Source organism: Camelus bactrianus, chromosome 26 (genome assembly GCF_048773025.1).
Source record: "Camelus bactrianus isolate YW-2024 breed Bactrian camel chromosome 26, ASM4877302v1, whole genome shotgun sequence".
Taxonomy (NCBI): domain Eukaryota; kingdom Metazoa; phylum Chordata; class Mammalia; order Artiodactyla; family Camelidae; genus Camelus; species Camelus bactrianus.
In genome coordinates this window covers 33018321-33039872 of record NC_133564.1, presented here as the reverse complement: position 1 = coordinate 33039872, position 21552 = coordinate 33018321, and the positions used below count along the sequence as shown (strand labels likewise).

The 21552-nt window shown below is 44.1% G+C and overlaps 1 protein-coding gene across 6 annotated transcripts in view; it reads left to right on the top strand.

Annotated features, from left to right (window-relative positions):
* Window positions 1-21552, top strand: part of PSD3 (pleckstrin and Sec7 domain containing 3) — a 598663-nt gene that overhangs the window by 319328 nt on the left and 257783 nt on the right. For all 6 annotated transcript variants that reach the window (XM_074353657.1, XM_074353661.1, XM_074353659.1 and 3 more), the window contains 2 exons: window positions 20591-20794; window positions 20895-20975. In XM_074353657.1, coding sequence (XP_074209758.1) covers window positions 20591-20794; window positions 20895-20975 — 285 coding nt within the window. The remainder of the gene's footprint in view (window positions 1-20590; window positions 20795-20894; window positions 20976-21552) is intronic.

Genomic DNA, 21552 nt, shown 5'->3' with positions numbered 1-21552 from the left:
ATTGCTTGTTAAAATAATCTCTTTTAAAAATTGCTGTAGCTTTTCAGTTATAACCTCAAACCAATGCCACGGAATGTGTCTGCCTTACTGACACCAAAGTAGTCACTCAGTAAATGCTTCCTAAATTAACGATTAAGAGGGGAATGGAAGACGGTGCTGGGCATGTTTATCGGGCAGCTTAGGTGAGGGCCTGCAGGGAGCTGACTTGAGCAAAAGTGGTAGAGAGGCAGGTCGGAGGAGTTGGCAGGGCAGGGCGGTGTCTGTTTGCACCGGGCTTTGAGCAGAGCTTTGAGGAACTTGAAATGTAGTTTCAAGTAGTAGTGAACTCTGTGTACCCTTGGGCACAGGAAAACAAAACCCTGTAGTTTATGCTTTTACCCTTTAATTTCTTTGCTTCTCAGGGTTGAAGTAGTGCAGCCACTGGGATTTACAGCATCTGAGATGGCAGACTGGCTCATCAAGTTTAGGACCCCACCTGCAGTCAAGACCATGTAAAAAGCTAGAATGAGTAAAGGCTGTAGGAGGGAAAACAGGAAGTCTGAACAAAAAAGGGGTACCTGGTGCTTTTTCATTGGCAAAAGAAAGGAAAGTTTGCTTTTGTGAGCCTAGATGGTGTCCGTTTATGAAAATATTTCCAGCAGTGAATAAAAAGTTTCCATATAGTTTCAACGTTCCTCAGGTTAGAGTAAAATTATATTCCTGCACTTCCGTTATCATTCTATTATAAATGATAAACTGTGAACTCAGGGCTGGATGTGAAGAGGAGATCAGATGCATTTTTTATTATTATTTTCTTTATCTCATTTATTCACACTCTGTCTTCCTGAGGAAACCTGCAGTTTGACATCACGCTGAACTGAGGGCTGCACTCGGATTAGTAAAAACAAACCCATGGCGACCCAGCTGCTTCTGCTTGAGATGACTGCGTGACTAATGAAATTAAGCGAGTTGAGCCTGTTTGTGTTGGCTGGCTTGGGGGAGTGGCGCTGTAGGTACGTGTAGAGCAGTCTGGCCGTCTTCCCTCCCCACTTGACAGCCTCCCTCTGGCTCACTTGCCAGAGTGTGCACACTCTTGCCCCTTCCTCACCCTGTAAAGTGACCCTGGCCTTGTGCTTTGAACAAGCCTGCGGTCTTACACCCCTGCTGCGCATTCCCGGGCTGCGAGAGCCTTCCTCTCATCCCCGCCCACCTGGCAAACGCCTCCTTTGGGTTCAGGGTTGTGCAGGACGTAACCTCGTACAATTGGAGTGCTTTTATCGCGCCGTAATTTCTGTCGTATTCGTGGCTGTTCGTACAGAGTTTGTCTGCACTCCCGGGACTGTGAAACCCTTGAAGTCAGGAGCTGTGTCTGTTCATCATTCATCTTTGTGTGCACCGCACCTGCTGCAAAGTCTGGGTGCTCAGTTGTTGATGTCAGTGAGGGCACTTTGTAGGTGGTTAGGCATCTCTGTCCCCCTCTTAAGCCCCTGCTCTTAACCGTGATGTTAACATTGTACAAAACAGTGTCAAAGCCATCATACTGTCCTTATCACTTCAGTGTGAGCTGATGTGTTACAGCACTGAGACTCAGGACTTAAACAGTACATCAGAACAGTAGACGACACTACTCTGGCTAGAGAAACATTCACATCAGGCTTGTGAGTATGAAATAGAAGTTGACCCTTGGGTGTGTATAAGCATAATTAGATTCTTAAAAAATCAAAACCAAAGCCTTAAAAAATTTCCCAAAGGGCCTTGGCCAAGGCTGACATGCATTCTCAAACTTCAGTGATAACACAGTTCATGTTACTGGAATCAGCTCTGTGTAATAGAACTCTTTTCCTCCGTAAAAGTAACATTTTAATTTTTTCTAAGAGGAAAGCACAGAAGGAACTCATTTACATCACAGGGAATAAAACAGTTAAGACATTATACCATTTGATGAGCCCCATAGGAAGGGGGACTTAAGTTAGAGGGGAAGTCGCTGCTGGTGTTCTGTTTGGGTCCCGCGGTGGTACCGGTTCATGTAGCGTATAGCGTACCTTTACAAGTCAGGGTTCTTCAGAGAAATAGAACCAGTGGAATCTCATGTAAAAGTGAGATTTATTACAAGGATGAATGTGTGTTTATGGAGGCCAAGAAGTCTGCCCTCTGGAGACCCAGGCAAGCTGGTGGCGTAGTTCAAAGACCTTGGAGCTGGAGATCCGATGGTGCCCACTCCAGTCTGAGTTGAAGATTGATGTCTCAGTTCAGCAGTCAGGCAGGGGTCGGCCAGATTCAGCCTTCTTCCCCGCTGTGGTTCTGTCCAGGCCCTCGGCTGTTGGATGACTCCCACTGCATTGAGGAGGGCCGCCTGCTTTACTGGTTTCACTAAGTCAAGGTTAGTCTCTTCCAGAAACACCTTCACAGACATCTTTAGAACTGACGCTTAGCCACGTATCTGGACATCCTGGGGCCCAGTCAAGATGATACATGAAATTAATCAGCCATCCCAGTACCTCTTGCTGTGAAGGAGGCAGTACAGAAGCATCTGACCAGATGAAGTGGCTGTGAATCACCTACACGGATGCTGTCGGACATTCTGATTCCGCCAGTACTTATAAAACCAGCAATGAGATGCCCATGGAGGTGAGGGAAGAGATCAGATTTTCATAGGCCATTCTAAGCCCATCCTAATACTGGTCAGTTAAAGTATGAACCATAATTTCTTATCTTAAAGCAAATATTGAAATCATCTTCACTCAAAATAATATTGAGACCTTTGAGTTACTTTTTGCTCACGAACAGGGCTCCCCTCAGCACCTGCATCTGTTACTCACCCTCGTAAAATACAAGGGTTAGGTTGAAGATGTGTGTAAGCAGCAGACACCGAACTTTCAGTCAAACCTGCTGCAGGTGTGATCCTCAAGCTGGGCTGCAGCCCAGGGCCTGGGAACCAGAATCTTTAGGGGTGGTGCCCAGTGACACACGTTTTTAAACAGGCTTCCTGGGTGAAATTTGATAGCTGCCGGTGGCCTTCACAGTGAGAGACGGCTGATAACTCCAAAACGGCTGGTGCAGAGGTTTTAAATTGTTACAACCTGGGACGTTTATTTGAAATACGACTAATGCACTCACGCATTTGAGAACCTGTGCTAGTGTATGACTCATAAGTCAGGGTTTTCCAAACTTTATTTTTTAGGTGTTAATAGATGTTTTTGGCAAAAAAGGATTCATGGTCAGATAACTTTGAGAAATGTTGGAAAGTTAAAAAGTGTTTTTGTAGAGCTCTAATTTTCAGAGCCTGGGGCACTAGGGCTTTATGCAGTAGTTTTTTTGGAAGGTGAAAGAGGGTGATCCCTGGCCCTTGTTCCAAATCTTGGTTAAAGAGGTGTGTTGCACCTCTGTGAGCCAGGGCACACTGTGTTGCTGCAGCTCCGGCTGGGGGTGAGTTTGTCTCTTTCTGTCTGTATCACAGTCAGGTATGTGTTGAGCAGAGTCATCTGGTTCTCCTTTTAGGGCCTGCTGCCCATAAACCCTGCAGATTTCCTTAGAGCATTTACCATGGATAATGAAGTGTGTGGCTTACTGGATTACTCTGGGGGGTTATGGGAACTTTTTTTTTCTATTTCTCTTTTGTAAAGTTAAGAATTCTGGGAAAGAGAAGCCATTGAAAGCTTTAAAAAAATTTTAATAGTAATCACTGTTTTTGCATGACTGATTTTTAAGGCAGGTGTTGTGATCTTCATGATTTGCAGGTGGGGAAACTGAGGCTGAGAGGTGACACACCTTCCTGGGGCTGAGCCCTGAGCCTTGGTCTGTTTGAGTCTCCAAACCCATAATTGTTCTCCTTCGTGACTTTGCTTTCAGTTTTATTTAAGGTTTATATTAGTGCAGTGGATTGTTTACTGTGGAAAACACCCCAGGATTGAAGACAGATGTTGGTTCGGTTCCAATTTTTTGTATTAGTAGCTTTGTGTCTTTGGGAAAGTCACTTTATCTCTCTGAGCCTCACCCTTTCCCTCTATTAAGTTGATATGCACTGCTTTCCAGGCCTTATCCCCAGAGTGCGAGGAAACATTTGCGAACGTGGGTGTGTGTAGCAGAAAGCACCGCCGGTAATTGTAGGGGGAGAGAGAGGTCGTGGTCCCCTCATTTGTAAAAATGAGCTTTCCCCAAACTCTAGCCAGTTTTAAAAGGTAATGGGAGTTACCTCGGCAAGTTCTTTGGTTGCTGTGAAGTGACTAGCATGTGACAACACTGTGACAAGGTGCAGAAACGTCATCTTTTGGGCGACGTGGAGCTGGGGGCATTGCAGCAAATTGCGGAGTTCAGGATCTTCTGTGGCAGGACCAACAAGCTGGCCTGATCCCCGGCAGGCCCGGACCTCCAACACCCCTGGCGGGTAGAAGGACGGGAGAAGTCACACCTGTGCTATATTATTGCTATTTGACATGTACTTTCTTCTTATTTTAAGTAGTCGGGGTAAAGATCTTTTGGTAGGACTTGTGAAATTGACTTCAAAGTAGTTTTAGGTTTATTTTATCAGCCCTAGTTCCAAGGATAGGAATTCAGAATGGAAAGTAAAACAGTCTAGGTGATTTAACTACGGTTGAAGGAGAAATATTAAAAAGAATTTTATGAGTGGTGCCAAAGTGAGTTCTGTTTTCTACAGACCCCAAAGGAAGGAGCGTATCCTCCGAATGGAAATGCCAGACTGGTAGGTGGGTTGGTTTGGGGGGGGGTGGGGGTGGCTTCTTGGGCGTTTTTCCAGCTATTGGCAGGTTTTTCTTTTCTTTGTCCTCCTTCCCTCTCCCCCTCCTCCCTTCTCTCCCTCGTCTTTTCCTTACGGCTTTATAAAAGCAGAGTGATACGGCTTATCACGTAGGTCAGAAGTAAAATTGAAGAATAAAGCACAGACTGCTTTCCGGGCTCATGTCTGATACGCAGCTTCTTGCCCCAGATGATTGGGAATTGCTGAGCGGGTCACGCCAGTACCTCAGGGCGCTGAGGTGAGGCAGCAGCGGCACTGCCACGAGGGGGACGTTAGCCTGGGGGTAGACATTCTTCCCAGCACATCACAGCTAGGTCATTCACAGTTGCCATTTTGAAAGTTGCGTTTGAGGATGTCTCTGCTTTTTCTCTTGCACCGCAGCATGGGTATTGCTCTGAAGAGTGGATGTCAAGCTTGGGGCGGGGTGAAGGGGTGTTAGGAATGGGGGTGCACTGTAGTATTGCAGAAGGGACGCAGGTTGGCTTTCCTCCTCTCAAGTGATGGCCGAGTGACAGCCTTCGAGGAGCTGGGCTGGATTGACAGGTGTGTCTGGGGCTCTGCATGGAGCTTCTGTTTTAGGAAGGCGTGTATATTTGCTTTTCCTCTTTGAAGTCTAATGCCCACTCAGTCTGGGCCATCTAGTGGATTCAGGTCACCAAAGGCCCTCCCATGGCCCCTCCCAAACCAAAGTTTCTGTGTTGCAAAGTCATCTTATTTGTAAATCTAATAGCTTAGTGAAGGTTTGAATGCATGGTGTGTATTCATGGGGTGTGTATTCCATGTAGAAGAGAAAGATGGATGCTAAACAGAACAATAAAGTGATTTTATCAAGGCTAAACAAAGTAAAACTCTTTCTGAAGATCTTCTGAGTCTTTTAGTACTAAGAGTACTCCCTGAATTGTGAATCTGCAGGGGGTGGGTTTAGAAGTTATAGAACTCAGATTACTGGCCGTTCCTGTTTTTATAGTATGGAGTATATTCGTCCTCTAGAGAACTTCCTTTTCTTGCTATCCCTTCCTTGAAACATAAAGTTTAAAGTGATGACATAGATTGTGGTTCCAAAAAATTATTTGAAGCCGTGAGTATAGAAGTTCATAGCCGTGTGGAGTTACAGTTGTATTGGGGGGAGGGGAGAGGTATTTGTGTGTGTGTATGTGTATGTGTGTGTAAAGGTCCAACATTTTGGTGTTAAAACAATGTGGATATTTAATATTATCCAGAGCAGTGTTTTAATTAGAAGGGGAAATAGTCTTCATTTCCACAGAAACTGGTTAACAAATGAGAAAAGTTTTTGATTAGCGTTCAGATTTGTTAGAGAAAAATCAAGAGTTTTTATTTGATTTTGTTAGGCATTGATTACAAATAGTGGTCTTAAAGTCACATAACCTCCATTTACTTTGTGATTTTTCTCATGAGTAATATTTACCCATAATCTTAAAGTTTAGCATTTTGGAACTTTTATGATTTTTTTTTCACTTGAAGAAGTGAAATTTTAATATTGATCATCTCAACTGTGCTCTTGGTGCACTGGGATATAGCAAAGCTTTAAATATATTAGCTAAAGTTAAAAATAGTGTTGTAAAAGGCACTGGTTGTAGAGAGTGTCTGTGACCTTTTGAATGGTGATATTTGAGGAGTTGGCCATAAAATTCTAGAATTAAATGTAGAAACCGGGGCTTAAATAAGTCTAGTCTTGTCCAAAACAGAGGGAACAGAAAACAAAGAATTTCATGCCATCATTAGTTTACTATCATGACCTATAAATGAGTAAATCAAGGAAGAGAATGCGATCTTCTGTTTAAAAATTAGATGTTACTGGAATTTAAGGCAAGTGCGCACTAGTAACAAATAAAATGTCTGTGATGCTCTTGGTTACGAGAGAAATCACCATTTCACGTACCACCAGAGTATAGTGTGTCACCAGTTAACTATGATGCAATGCTTTTTAACAGTTAGAATTTTAATAATTCTTAAACTTACAGATTTTTACAGAAAAATAAGAATGATCTTGCTTGCTTGTTTTGAGTGCCTTTCCTCCACACATAATACTTCTGTTTCAATACCAATTTGTAGCATAATCTTTTTGAAGACCACGTAAACATCAGTTAAATCAAGATTAAATGAATAACGTATAATTTTCCTTTGTGTGCAGATAACAGACAGCCGCCTGGCTGACAGGGTGGCACTGGTTGCTGCCTAAGAAGCCATCTTACTTCAGAGGCTATGGAATGTGACAAAAATGAGTCCGGAATCAGTGAATTATGATGTGTACTTGTATTTATACAATTTTGCCAAAAGCAGTACCACTTTTTGCCTCATCTCTGGACATGCTCAGTGGGAGAATAAGGCAAGGAGAGGACTTTTCATTTCTGTTCAGTAGCATTTCTGGCTCTCCCTGGTCTCATCCCCTCTGTCCCCTCCGTGGGAAGGCTCATGGTCTGCTTCTGGAGGGTGCCGTTCCTGCCTTCAAGCTGGCCCGCAGGCCTTTGAGGTCACCCCCTCCTTTACTAGTTTCTGGGCTTCTGGAAGCGCCCCCCTCCCCATGACCAGACTCTCTCTGTCATTTCCAGTTTGCTGGAAGAATATTTGATGAAGCATTTGTCGAGACTGAGGGCCGACTTTGTCATCAGGTACTTACATTGTCATCTCTGCTCTAGACGCTGGTGCAGTGGCCAGGAGGTGTTGGACTAGGAGTCAGGAGACATGATTCTAAGGGCAGGTCCTGTCAATGGACCTTGGTTGTCACGTGAGTGACAGGTTGTCAGGTGGCCATCACGTGGAAGTTCTGCCGTCTGCTTTCCTAAGGCCCTGTGGCCTTGTCAGGTAGTTTGATTTTAGAAGGTGATAGTGTGAAATCAAAGAGCAAATCAAAGATGCTGGATGGCAGCTCCCTAAATGTGGTGACTGATTTTTTAAAGCACAAGGAATGAAGATAGGGAGAAAGCTTGGAAACTGGCAGTGGTGCTTTTGTTTTTAAGCAAATATATATTGATGTTTTTATTTAGTAACCATGGTTTTACATTTCTAAGTTTAGATGCTAAGTATTGAGAGTCCCCCTTGCATTCTGTCCACTCTGCTATTGCCACGTTTTCATATTTTCCCCCCTTTATGTGAAATTAAAGAGGAGATAATGTTAAAAAAAATTAAATTTGGGGAAGTCTAGAGGAAGTCATTGGTGTTCTCTACTGGTCAGAGCTTCCAGATTCCATAATGAGGAAGGTGCTTATAACTACTGAAGTAATTCTGACTTGATGGGTAGAGGTGATCAAAACTCACAGTGGAGACTCTCAGCTTTTTGTAGCAGTTCGTGAGAGGACGCATTCTAGTTATGAATTCAGGCATCTTCCGGGCGAGTCGATTGGTGTGTTGAGATTAGCATTTGACTTTTCATTTAAGATTTTTTTGCAGTTTGATTCAGGACACTTTTACTGAGCCCCTGATGTGTGCTCACCGTTGTCCTAGGCACCAGGACAGAAACAGCAACCCCAGCCTCCCCTGTTCCCTTACCTGGCTGTGTTTGTTCCCAAGGCATTGACACCCTTGCTGTCTGACTGTTAGCTCCGTGAAAGCAAGGGCTTTTGTCTGTGTGCTGCTTTATTGAACAGCTAGTATTTACCCAGAACAATGTCTGACTCATAGCAGATATTCAGCATGTATTTGTAGAGGGGCAAAAGGGTGGAGCAGAGGGAGGGAGGACCTCTTTTTGGTTTATTGTCTGTCTCCTCTTATCAGAAGGTAGAACCACACAAGGGCAGAGCTTTGCGTGGTCAATACTGTGCTCCTGGCACCTGGAGGTATGTCCAGCTCCTAGCAGGCGCTTTAGTAAGTAATTGCAGAGAGAATTTATACAACTTTGGTTGTGTACATCTTTGTAGCTCTACTAAGCATGTTTAGTCATATGGATGTCCCTTAAAAAGTAGACATTTTGTTCCTGTATGCAGGGTGACACCCGAAGTCTAACCTGCAGTAAGGGCCACTCCACAGAAGCGGGGCCGCCCAGCATGTTGGTTAAGAGCTTGGACCCTGCATCTAAAACTGCCCGGCTGGAGCTCCAGGCCCAGCTTCCCCTTTAGAAGTGTGACTGCGTGAAGTTATGTGGCATCTCCGCACCTGGGTCTCCTCCTCTGTGCAGCAGGACAATGGTGGTCCCTGTCATAGGGTTGATAAAGGATTAGGTAAGTTAAAGTACTGAGAATAGTGTACAGAGCACAGTAAACATTCTCAGTGTCTTTATAAAATACGTTAAGACAAAATACGTTAAGTGGTGGTTCTCACTTGTTCGTCACAGGCAGTGAAGAGTGGAATGGTCCCTTGTTACTTCATCTGGGTGCCCCTGTGGTCTGTCTCCAGCTGAGCTGGAGTGCTGTAGAGAGGTAAAGGCAGGAAGTCAGACAGAGGATTTTAATTCTTTAGGGGGTGATCTTTCTGCCCTCTTCCTGTGCTCTTATGAGGGAGTGAATTCTTTCTCTTTAAAATTGCACACGGAATCGATGAAGTGAAGCTTAGAAACTTTCTTCTATCAAATATAGCCATTTTCAGCGTGGTTGCAGTAAGTAGCACTTGGGGGAAACAGCCTGGAGCAGGTATGCTGGCCGGCGCTGCGGCAGGAGCTGCGGGAGGGAGCATGCGGGCTGCCGGGGTGCTGGGACGGGGCTGCCCAGCCACGTGGCCTGAGCCCCCGCGGGAGAGGGGCCTGTGGGCAGGTGTGCAGGGCTGAGTGCGCCCGCACCCAGAGCTGCCGCAGAGCCGGTGCGGGCGGGACGGTGAGAACAGGTGTCTCTGTAAGGACTTGAAGAGAGGGCGGAAAGCACTAAGAGAGATGGGGAAGGTGGACAGTATCGAACCACGGAAAGTGTCCTCAGGGCTTCCTGTGCTTCAGAAGATGGAAGAGTTAGCAGAGAAGAGAAGAGAGAACAGAGGTGGGCACAGCCTGACTAGCATTCTCTGGCCGGATGGTGTTACTCAGTATGTTGACGTGTGAGGGGCAGAGGTGTGTATGTGGTCAAGCTAGACTCATGGTTACAGGTATACTTTTGAGCACTGGTAATGTTTAGTTCAGGGATAGAATACTTACATTTAATGTGCTAATTTTTACTTTTTATCCCTAGTGATTGTTATTCTCAAGTAAATTACATTAAGAAGAAATAAGTTCTAAATTGAGACCTCCAGCAGGGATTGATTAAAAGAACCACTCAGCTTGAATTAGGATACATCGTGCGGGGAGGCCGTCTATCCTGACTTGGCTTTGGGGGCATCTTGACCTGTGCGCTCAGCGGGAAACGGGTTCACAGGAGTGGTGGTCGGTGTTCCAACCGTATCTTGATGTGACACTATTTAGCAGACTGTTCACAATATTAACATTGTAGTCATTGTCCAGGAAAGGATTATCTACTTTGTGGAGTATCTGTCACCGGTTACGTTGGTCAAAGTTCAAACATCCATCCCCTCGCTGGCCAGTGCTGGATAGCTTCTGATGCCCATTTAATAGACTCTAATACGAATTCAGCTCAGCAAAAATGTGGACAGAAGAGGAATTTTTGCATAAAAGTTATTCATTGCATTTTAAAAAGTATGGAATATCCATTAATATAAGTATTTAGAAGACAGTTTGAGATCTGATTGAAAATATTTCAGTACTTCATATTTTTTAAGCTGAAATTGGGCATTTTTTCCTCTTAGGTGTAGGAAGAGCCAGAGTGGCACTTTAAAAGCATTATATTTTAATTAAAGCTTTTCCTCAATAATATAATCATAGTGATAGGAAACTGATCATTTTCAAGTATCAGAAAATCACATATTAAAAAAAACTGAAGAAACCAGAAACATTTAAATAATTATAATTTAACTAATAATATGGCATATGTCAAGTTTTCAGATAGCTGTTTGGGAATTTACTGGTTTTGATTGACTTTTTTAAATGATAAATTGTATTCTTGAATGGGCCTCTAGCGGGAAGCTCTAAGGAATACTGTTTTAAGCACCACACCAAACGTCATTGTCATTAGTTTTCTTCTTATGTTACAGAAACCTGAATCCCATCAAGAGACCAAGCCACACTCGGAGGGAGAACTCAGGTTTATTACACCGGCGGGCCCAGAGGAGTTAACTCCAAACTCTGGACCCCCTCTGTAGATTTACACAGGCTTTTATAAGGTTTTAGGTTTCAATTTTTGTACCACATGCAAATGAGGTGTTAGAAATGGACCAGTCAGGAGCAAGCTTTTGGGAACCAATGGAATTTTAGGGGTAAGTTTCATTTTCCTAGAAGCAAGCCATTTTACAGAAGCGCAAAAGCAGGAAGGCAGTGGCCCTGACTGGGAGGTCTTGCTGGTCCCTTTGTGGGTTTTGCCCCTTTAATTATATAGGAATTGTTTGACCATTATTTGTCTGTCTGTTGCTCTCCGTTTATTTGGTAGGGATTTAAGAGAGAAAAAGCAGAGAGGAGCTTAGGCAATTTTTTTACATTAAAAAATCTGCCGTTTCTCTTTATACATTTTCTCTAGAAGGACAGACTTGCTCTCATTCTGTGTTGTGGTGAGTGTTCTGCCTGAGGCTGTTAAACTTCCTTGATGCTCCTTGTATTGAATTAGGCAATGAGAGCATCCTCACTGAGTCCCAGCGGGGAGGTCGCTGGCCTCTGACAGTTAGATAGTCCCCTTTACATGTCTTCTGTCATGTGTCCTGGGGCCAGGTAGCACCTCCTGCCTTCCTCCTCATTTGGGGGAAGTTTTCGGTAAGTTTGTGATTTATTTATTTAAGACTGTCAATACCTTCCTTTAAGTGAAATATTTTAAAATTAGATAATTTGAATTTCGAGAGACAGGAAAGGATGTGATATCTTAGCCCTGGATAGCAGTTTTTCTGTGTAGAGATAGGGGTGTGTTGTGTAAATGTAGATGCTTTGTTCCCTGCAGAGTGTGCAGTGTATCTTAAGGACATTATTAAAGGACGTGGCCAACTTCAGGCCATCTATTTATTAATTTAGAAGGAAATGGAAGCACTTGCCCTTTGGTTTATTTCCTCTTGTCAGGGTAGTGATATGGTGTCATTCGAGATTTTTAATGCCACATCATGGCAGTGAAGTAACATAGCCAAAAGCTGTTTCTCACAAAAGTTGTAAACTCCAGTGACATTTTAAGAATTTTCCAGGAAACCAGATTAGTCCATCTGCAAATGATTCACTCTTCCTTTCTTGCCCATTAGAACTGGGATTCACTGATCCCACGTTGCACAGAGAAGCTTCTGTGCAAAAAATGAGCATGCAGATGTTTTTACGTATTTTTTTCTACTGACTTATCAAGCTGAACATCTAGTAATGGTGGCTTTGCAGATGATTGATCTCAAAGGCTTATAACGTGGTTGCATTAAAGCCGGCTTGACAGTATTGCAGGTACTTCATTCTCATTTGAGAGCTGGTCCAGAAGAGCTGCAGCTTAGTACAGAAAAATAAAACAAAACAACTGCGGAACAAAAAAGTGAAAGCCTGCATCTTCTGATCGTGCCCCTACAGGAGTGCGAGCCTCTGGAAGGGTGAAGAGTCCAGGTTTTCACTGGAAGTCAGTGCTCCAAGGCAAATGCAGCCTCTCGGAGAGTTTGGTCCCTTTCTGCACCGCTGCCTTGCACGCTGGCGCCCTCTTCTGGAAGGCCTGAATGCAGGGCTGAGCGAAATGAGTGAGGAAAACGGTATTCGGAGGAGGCAGAACCTCTAGGTGACGCTTAGGAAAAAGCCTGCATTGGGAAAGACTGAATTTTGACTTGTGTGCTGAACAGAGAATTAGCTATTAGGAGTTTCGATAATTAGGTTTTGTTTACGGGTCTCTTATAAAGGCCCTTAAATCACTTATATGTAAGATGCAGTCCCGTCTAGAGAAATATATTCTGTGTAAATGTCAAAAATGGGTTCATGTGAGGCACTTTTCCTTAGAAGAGTCAAGCGTTAGTTTCTACTGAGAGCTGACTAACTAACATTTGTGTACGACACAAGTAGCAGTTTACATTTAATAAGATACCATCAGATGTAATTATCTTATATGTGATCATCAAAATACCCAAGGAATCTTAATGATGTAGGGCAGGCAGGAGTGCGATGAAAACGGGTCTGGTGATGGTCGCTGACATTTCCTGTTCCCTGTGTGTCAGACACCGCACTGAGCATCTGCCGGGATCTGCTGATTTACCCTTCACAACATCTGTTCTCTCCATTTTAGAGATGGAAAAACTGAGGCTCACAGAGAAAAATGAACTTACCCACAGCTGGTGACTGATGGAACCAGCGTTTGAACCTTGGTGGTCTAACTGGTGCTTTTCAGCAGATACTTGATTTTAGCAAGTTTCTAATTTCTAAATTTATTCATTGTCACTTACTGGCCAGCTGAGTGCTTGCTTAGAGAATCTCATTAGGGGGCCTCCTAATTCTTTCGCTGTCATGGAATTGTGTTCAGATGATGTTGCATCTCAGGGTTCCTTGGTCAGATAGCCTCTCACCCTGGGACCCCCTCCCCGTGTGGGCGGCGGCTGTGCCTGCACTGGGTTCCCACAGGAGCTCTGCTGGGGTCCTGTGGGCCCCGTACACTTACACGTCTTCCCCCAAACCCGGGGTCTTTCCTCCTGTCTCCAGTTTCTCTCTGTGTGCTCGAGGGCTCTCCCTCTCTAGTGCCTTCTTTCTCTCCCCTCACCACCCCCGCCTTATACATTCCCTCTTCCTCCCTTTTTGTTCTTTATCCTGGTTGGTGGCATCACTTACTGTCCAGACTCTGAGTCTAAATCTCCCCTTCTGCCCTCTCTGAGTCCAACTTCACACACATCCCAAGTCACTCGTTATGTTCTGCCCTTTTGCTTTCTAAATATCTTTCAGAGCAGGCTGTTCTTTCATAGTCACATGAACTGTCTTTCAATTCAGGTTGTTGTCCCTTGACGAGACTATTCCAGTAACTTTCCCAGCAGGTTCCTCCGCCTTCAGTTTTCTCCCCCTACAGTTTTTTCGTCCATTGGACAAGCCAAAGTGATCCTATCAAAACCCACACCCGGTCACAACCTTTCCCGCTCTTTAGCTCTGCTGTGGCTGCCCGTGCGCTGCAGGGGTGGCTCAGTGTCCTCTCATCACATTAGACTCAGCTTCACCTTACGGAGAAGGTGCTGAGGCCCGCAGTCTGAGAAGTCGCTGGAGGGGGGCCCTGGCTCCTGTCTTTCCTGAAAGCTTCAAGTTCCTCGTGTCCTCGTTCTCCTCAGACCTCTGATAGACAGACAGCTCAGAGTTAGCATGTCTCAAGTGGGACTTCTTTCCCTCAAAACCTGTGCCGGCTCTGGTCCTTCCTACCTTAACTGATGGCAGTTCCGTTCTTCAGAGTGCCCAGACCTCCCCTGACCACTTGATATAAAAATGTACCTACCCCAGCCCCAAAATCGGATTCTTGATCTATTTTTTGTTTGTTTTGTTTGCAGGATAGTCAGTTTACAATATTATATTTGTTTCAGGTGTACAACTTAATGATTCAGTATTTTTGTAAGTTATTAAATTCTTAAAATTAAAATTTTTAAAATTATTGCAAAGTAATGGCTGTGTTTCCCTGCGCCGTACAACATCCGTGTTACTTATTTCTTTTATACATGGTAGTTTGTACCTCTTAATTCGCTACCGCCGTCTTGTCCCTCCCCTTCCCTCTCCCCGCTGGTAACCGCTGGTAACCGCTGCTTTGGTCTCTGTCTGATCTCTTTCTTTGCTCTGTTTTTTCCCCCATAGGAATTTTCACCGTCTAACATACTACGTACTTTACTCATTTATTATGTTTGTTGTTTATTTTTACTCTTATAGAAGGGTTTTTGTTTTGTTTTGTTTATTGGAATATTCTAAGGACCTAAAACATTGTGTGGCGTGTGGCATGTGGTAGGGAGTTTGTTAAACATTTGTTGAATCAGCAAAAATGCACGTGCCAGAAAGTGACCTGCAGTAGCAAGACGGATAGTGGCAGAGGCTGTAAAAGACGTGGGTATCGGAGTCCACTGTCTGGGCCCGCTCTGTGCCTCAGGTTCCTCCTGTGAAATGGGTATACTGCTACCTGTTTTGTAGTATTACTGAGGATTAGATGGGACAATCCCTTGGAAGCACTAATCCTAGGCTTTAACCAATGCCAGATGCTATCAGCTGACTGGCGACCCCTGGAAGTGTAGCTGAGAGTAATCTCTTACTCGTTTCCCTCAAGATCTGAGAAGTGCACGCCACGCATAATGGTGGCCGGCGCAACTTCCCTTGCCTCCTCAGCGGCGATGCGCGCTTGCTTCAGGGTGTAAAGTCCATCCCGCGTGTGGTGCAGCGCTTAACTCTTCGTGACTGCCTTTCGTTCTGGCCACGGAAGCTGTACGTTTGTACCGGCTTCCCCGAGTCTGCTGCTTCCAGGCGTCCGTGTCTGCAGGATGGCAACAGGGTCATACTGCTGCCTTCCGTCCCTCTGTTCCACTTGCGGCTGGAGTCGTTCCCTCTCACTCTTTGGGATTCTTCTGACCTGCCTTTGGCTAGCTTTTGGGTGAAACTGAACTAGGTGGCTGGCTGTTGCTGGTTTCTGTGCACGGCTCCCAGGGTACTCTTCATAGACGCAGGGGGGCACCTTGGCCTGGTTTCTTTTTTTATCCTAGTTTTATTGCCACCTAGTTTTTTTTTAATTAAATAAAAATTTAAAGAATTAAAACAGATTTAAAGTCTAAGTAAATATGAAGTAAGACAGTGTATCTGGTACCCTCTGCTGATGCCAGGATTGGTTATACTGAACTGGAAGGTTAGTGCCCCGTGTCATTGCCGACAGAGCACAGAGCACGGAGGATGGGGGCGCGCTGATGGCTGAGTTCTGCGTTCTTTTCACAGAGGGCTTCTGAGTAACTTTGCCCTACCCTTGTGATGTGGCTGCAAAGTGCAGTTGAAGGTAATGGTCGGGAGAGAGATGGGCCCTTCAAAAGGCAGAGCTGTAGCAAAGGGATATCCAGGTGCTCGGAGACAGCAGCGGCGGGGTTGGAGTATGCCTCTTAGGAAAGCTGTTATTTCACATGGGCTCTTGTAGCATCAGTAAGAGTTTGCAGAATTTGGGGAACCCCAGAGTTTTGGGGTGGAGGTGACAAGAGTGGCAAAGGGAAGAACATGGGAAAGGGGTGTGAGGGCACAGCTCACGTCTCTGTGTGCCTGAGCACGAGGACAGTGGGGGTGACCCGTCTCAATGGAGGCCATGATCAGCTTGCGAAGGGCCGTAATGACACGCCCAGAACCTGGGCTTCATCTTGTGCCCGACGTTTGTGAAGGAGGCATATTACCACAGGCACGGCGGCAGTGTGCAGGCCGGGAAGGAAGGGGGGAAATACGGAGAGGAGAGTTTTCCTTTTGTATTTAGAGGAAGTTAGGGAAGAATCAGAAGATCATAGTCAACTGAGAGAAGGTCTGGATGAAACAATAGAAAGACATTAGGAATAAAAATTAAATCACAGAAGCAAGTCAGCAAACCTTCAGAAGGAATCTGACTATGAAACACGTTGACATGTCAGGAACACCATCATTGGAATTCTTCAAATATTGAAGTTTAGAACAAGCATGCAAGAGATAGGGTTACCAGGTAAAATATAGGCTGCCCAGTTAAATTTGAGTTTTAGATAAATAATGAATAGTTTTTAGGATAATTTGAGACATATTATTTATGCTAAAAATTGCTTTTAGTTTATCTGAAGATGAGATTTAGCTGAATGTCCTGTTAATTTTTTTGGAAAACGCGGTAATCCTAGTATGGTAAAAAGGTTATGGAGAGGCTTGGTGACCAGACTTGGCGACCCGGTCCTTCCTTTGACGGTGCTGGTGGAAGTGCTTCGATGCGAGTTGGCGCGTTTGTTTGGAGGTGTTGGGTAGAGGCCCCGGCAAGCGTCCCTGTGCTTCACAGGGAGAGCCTTTTGGGAAGTCTTTTCTATAGTTAAGGGACTGGTAAGGACTTCACTTCATGAGATTAAAATCACTTGAGCAAGAAGGGAACTAGAGAAAGGGAAAACTCAAACTACAGGAAGCCTCTAATAGTCAACAGACTGGATGGACAATGTCTTGTGTGTTCTGGAAACAAAGCGGGTTCCCTCCGCTGCTGGGCTGCCAGTGTCATTTCTGCTCTTGGTCCATAGCCTGCCCTGTGTTCTGGCTCCTGTAAGAACCCCAGCAACGAACACTGCCAAGAGTGTGAGGTCATAATACCATGATCTCACAGGGAGCCGGGTTCTTGGAGGCCCTGCTGGACCAGAGCCGGAGCCTTCAGGGAAGGGGCTTCTGCGGGGGGCGTGGCCCCGGCCCCGGGATGAGCTCGTGGTGTGCGGCTTTCTGCTGGTGAGTTGCGCTGCCTCTGGGCTGCCAGCGCTTCAGAGGAGCGATCTCTGTCCGTGTTCACGTGCTCCCATAAATCATGAAATGGGGCAGAAGGTGAAGCCATCTGGGAATGGAAGTGTTTATCCCTCATTTTATTCCTTATTTTCTTTTTTACTGAAGGTGTTTTCAAGAAGATCCAAGTCTTGATCTGTAGAGATTTAAAAATTACCTCCTTCTGGTGAATGTGAGGGGAATGGGGCGAAATAGACTGGGCAGGATGGGGAGAGAGGCAGTGAACGTGAGGCACGAGAAACATAAGGGACTGGAATCAGTTCTGCTTTTGACGAAATACGTGCTCCTGAGGCTAAGTCCCTCGTATGGGAACAGCATCCTGCGGTGCTGCCGTGTGTGTGGCAGTCAGGTTGTCCCCATGGAGTGATCAAGTCCACACCATGGATTTGCCCTGAGAGGCGAGCAACAAGCAGCCGTTTAAATGAGAAGAAAATCCTTTCTCTGACATCTGTTTTTTTCTACCCAGTGGCTAATATATAGAGTAAGAAAGTGATGGGAACACAGCTCCAGGGTTTTTCATGATTATTAAAGATTATTTCTTAATTACATACAATTACTTGATTGTAACTAGAATAGTTCTTAGAGCAGGTATTTTTCATTTTTACCACTTATTTAGGAAAACACAAAGTATGAGCTGACCTGTAAAAGAAATATTTTCTCTGAGTTTACTTACAGGTTGGCTTTATATAATAATTAAATATTCAGTTTTCTGATGGGATAAATTTCACAAAACTGGCTGGTAATGTGAACTTCATAAAGGAAACTTTAGGGCGAAAAAATATTGAAATGTATTTCCATGAAGATTTTGTCATAATGAAGCCGTTTGTTTTACTTGGTAGGTGTGTCTGTTGGAAGATTGTTTGAGGTGGCGGATTGTGCACGAGGGTCACCAAACATCCTGCTTTCCTGGCTTGGTCCCAGTTGTTGATACCTGTTGTCTTGGCATTGACTGCGGTTTAGCATTTGACTTTGACTTTAAAAAACTGAAGTATTATCATTAACAGTTGCAGCAAAGTAAGTCAGCATGGGTCCGTAAAGCTCCACTTTGTACTTGCAGCTTCTCCAGTGTCATCTGGAATGTGTGAGTTGAGCAGAAATTTTACACTGTTGAGTCTACCAGGCAACGTGGGATAACCTCTCTCTCTGTTCCCTCCCCCCGTAGCTCCTTTCAAGTCAGCTTGTGGAGGAGCACTTGCTGGTCAGGGAGCTTGGAGAGGGGGGCCAGGGATGGTGAACTCTGGGGAGTCTGGGCGGCCCCCGGGGTGGCCCGGGGCGCACCTCTGGTTGTGCAGGAGCCCAGCTGCGCTGAGTGGGAGTGAAGCTGCCAGGCTACCACCCAGTGGATGGATCAGTGGGAAATGGGAAGTTGTAAGTTAGGTCGAATAAGTGACAAAGCAGAGGTTGAGCCGTTCTACTTAAGAATGTATTCACTTTGCTGTGATAAGTTTACGACCAATTTTTTTTTCTCAAATTGGTAATGCTTTTTTTTTTAATCCTGTAACAGTTAAAATTACATATTTAGTGTAATGATTTTATCATCCCGGTTTCCTTTTCAGAGTGTCCTGGTTTAGATGATAAATGATTCTCTACTCAGACTTCGGGCCCGGTAAATTGCCGTGGGGTAGTCCGGGCCACGCAGACTGGGGGATGGGCCCCTCCAGCCTAGCCTGGCATGGCTTTTACATTTTTGAAGGTTGTGGAAAAGACAGCAAAAACAGAGAAACGTGTGACAGGGACCTTATGTGGCCTGCAAGTCCGAGACATTTCCTCCCTGGTTCATTGCAGAAAAATTGTGTGTCTGGTTTAGTCTCTAGTAAGCGTGTTGGTAGACTGCTTAAGCATGGGAGTTACCATGAACACAGCTTTGTTTTGATAGAAATTCAAGTGCAGGTGTGGAAGTCGCGGTGTTCTCCTTGGTTTTGGTGTTGCAGATGCATGCTGCAGCACCGGCCTGGAACAGAGGTTCCCAGGGTGTGGCTGTGGGGCTTTCTGAGACCCTTCCAGTGGGTGTGTGAGGCCAGGATTGTTTTATCCTGTTGTGCAACGTCATCTTTTTCACGGCGTCGACACTTGCGCTGGTGGTACAGCGGCACTGGTGGGGGCCTCAGCACAGATCAGGGCAGGGCACCAAACTGCTCTAATTGTTGTATTCTTCAGTGCCATGCACTCAAAATAGAGGCCAGTGTCACCTAAAGATGTCCTTGATAAAGCAATACAAATTAATTACTTTTCGACCCGTGGGTACCTGCCTTTTCAATTTCGCATGTGATGAACTGGAAAGTATGCACGAAGCATTTCTGCATGTGGTAGTTCTCTCTAGGAAATGCACTCTTAACATAATTTGAGTTGTGAGCTATAAACTGGTCTCTTCTTTTGATGGAAATGCCATTTTTCCTTCAAAGTCTGACTGATAAACTGTGGGTTTGGGCAGACATTTTCTTGAAAATTAATAGACTGAACCTATTGCTTTAAGGAAACCAACTGTCGATTTTTGTTGCCAGTGGTAAAATTTGAGCTCTTGGTCAAAATTAGAATTTTGGAAAACTTGTTTCTGCCACTGAAAGTTTGACAGCTTCCCAAGACCTGAAGACTTTTCTGAAGATGTTAGTGGTGACATTAATGAATGTGATTTTTTAAATAATGAAGTGTGTCAACAAATATTTTGCAAATGACCAATGCATGGTGCAGAATCATGTCATGGTAAAAGATCCACTCAAAGTGGGAGACATTTTTTAACGTAAGAGTACGAGAAATTCATCAATACGTGTCTCAATTATATTGCAGCTAACCTTTAAAAAACTATCACTTGTTTAATTTTGACGTCATGTCTAAAAAGAATATCCACAATTGCGGATGTTAAAATGCTCCTTATTTTTCTAAGTATCTCTGTGAGGCCGGACTTTCCTAATATTTTCAACCAAAATGATACATTGTTACCGATTGAATGTAGAAGTGGCTACGAGAATCCGGCTGTCTTCTAGTAATAAGCCAACCATTAAAGAAATTTGTAAAAGATGTGAATTACTATTGCTTGTTTCACTAAATTTTACCTTACTGTTTAAGAAGATAGTTATTTTTAATGAAAATGTCTTATTTATATTTATGAAATAGATGTATTTTTAAATGAATTAAAATTTCAATTTTCTGTTTTTAATTACTCATACAGTGAGTATCAATAGATATAACCCACATAAACAAAGTTCTCTGGGGTCTTCCATACTTTTAAGAATATAAAGGTCCTGGGGTTGAAAGATTTAAGAACTGCTCATGGAGGGTTTCAGCAATCACTTCTGTAGTATGTTGAAAATAGAGTAACTGAAAATATTTTTATAAATAATTAAGCAGGAGGTGTTCTTATTTAAAATAGTTTTTTTCATTTGTTAGTTCTGTACTATCATGATAATTTCATCAGCTATTTTTCTTTTTGCCACTCTAGAAAAACCTTCTGTATTCTTTGTTTCCTGTATTAGTTCTCACAGCCATGCTGGGGTGAAAACAGCCCTGCTAGATGCTCGATCTGAAATGGGGAGCACTGACATTCTGGAGAAGGAGACCTCGGGGAGCCTCAGCAACGGGACCAGCGGCAACGTAGACGCAGCCAGAAGGCTGGCCAGACGCCTTTATCAGCTGGACAGATTCAAAAGATCGGATGTGGCAAAGCACCTGGGCAAGAAGTACGTTCTGTCCCGGGGCGGTGTCTGAGCGGGCCCCTGAGGGGGTGTGTGTGTCGATGGCTCCGATTTTAGTAACCAAGTCTGTTCTGCTCTCTTATAGCAATGAATTTAGCAAACTAGTTGCGGAAGAATATTTGAAGTTTTTTGATTTTACAGGAATGACACTGGATCAGTCTCTCAGGTATGATTAAATATCACTTCTACTCTTGGCCTCTAAATAACTCATTCTGAAAAGAGAAAAAGCAATGTGCTGATGTAAAATCTGATTTTGATTTTTTTTAAACCCACAGTTACTTTGTGATCTTAGCTCTGATTGTATTATAAATATTAAACAGAGTAGAAAGTTGGGAGCACTGTATTGTTTTTATGAAATCACACATGAACTCATATTCCGTACCTAGGAGATGACGTAGTAAAGAATGGTGGCAAAGTAAGTCTGGGAGAAATGGACTCATTTGGTTTTTGAATGCTCAATTTTTTAAGAAGCCACAGTTTACAGACTGTAGAATTATAGACTTTTTCCTCCTAAGCACTTGTTTACAATATCCAAATACCCTCTTAGGACAATACTTTGAAATTAACTAATGAATGGAATAAAAATGAGTATCAACACAGTTATCAGCAGAAAGCATGAGTAAAACCATTTCAGGCAGTAGCCCTTTTTGCTTATCTGTTCAGATGAAGGTGTCAGAGATACACTGACCCTCACGGTTCACACCAGATTGTAATATAAATTTCTAAGCAGGGCTAAAAGTGAA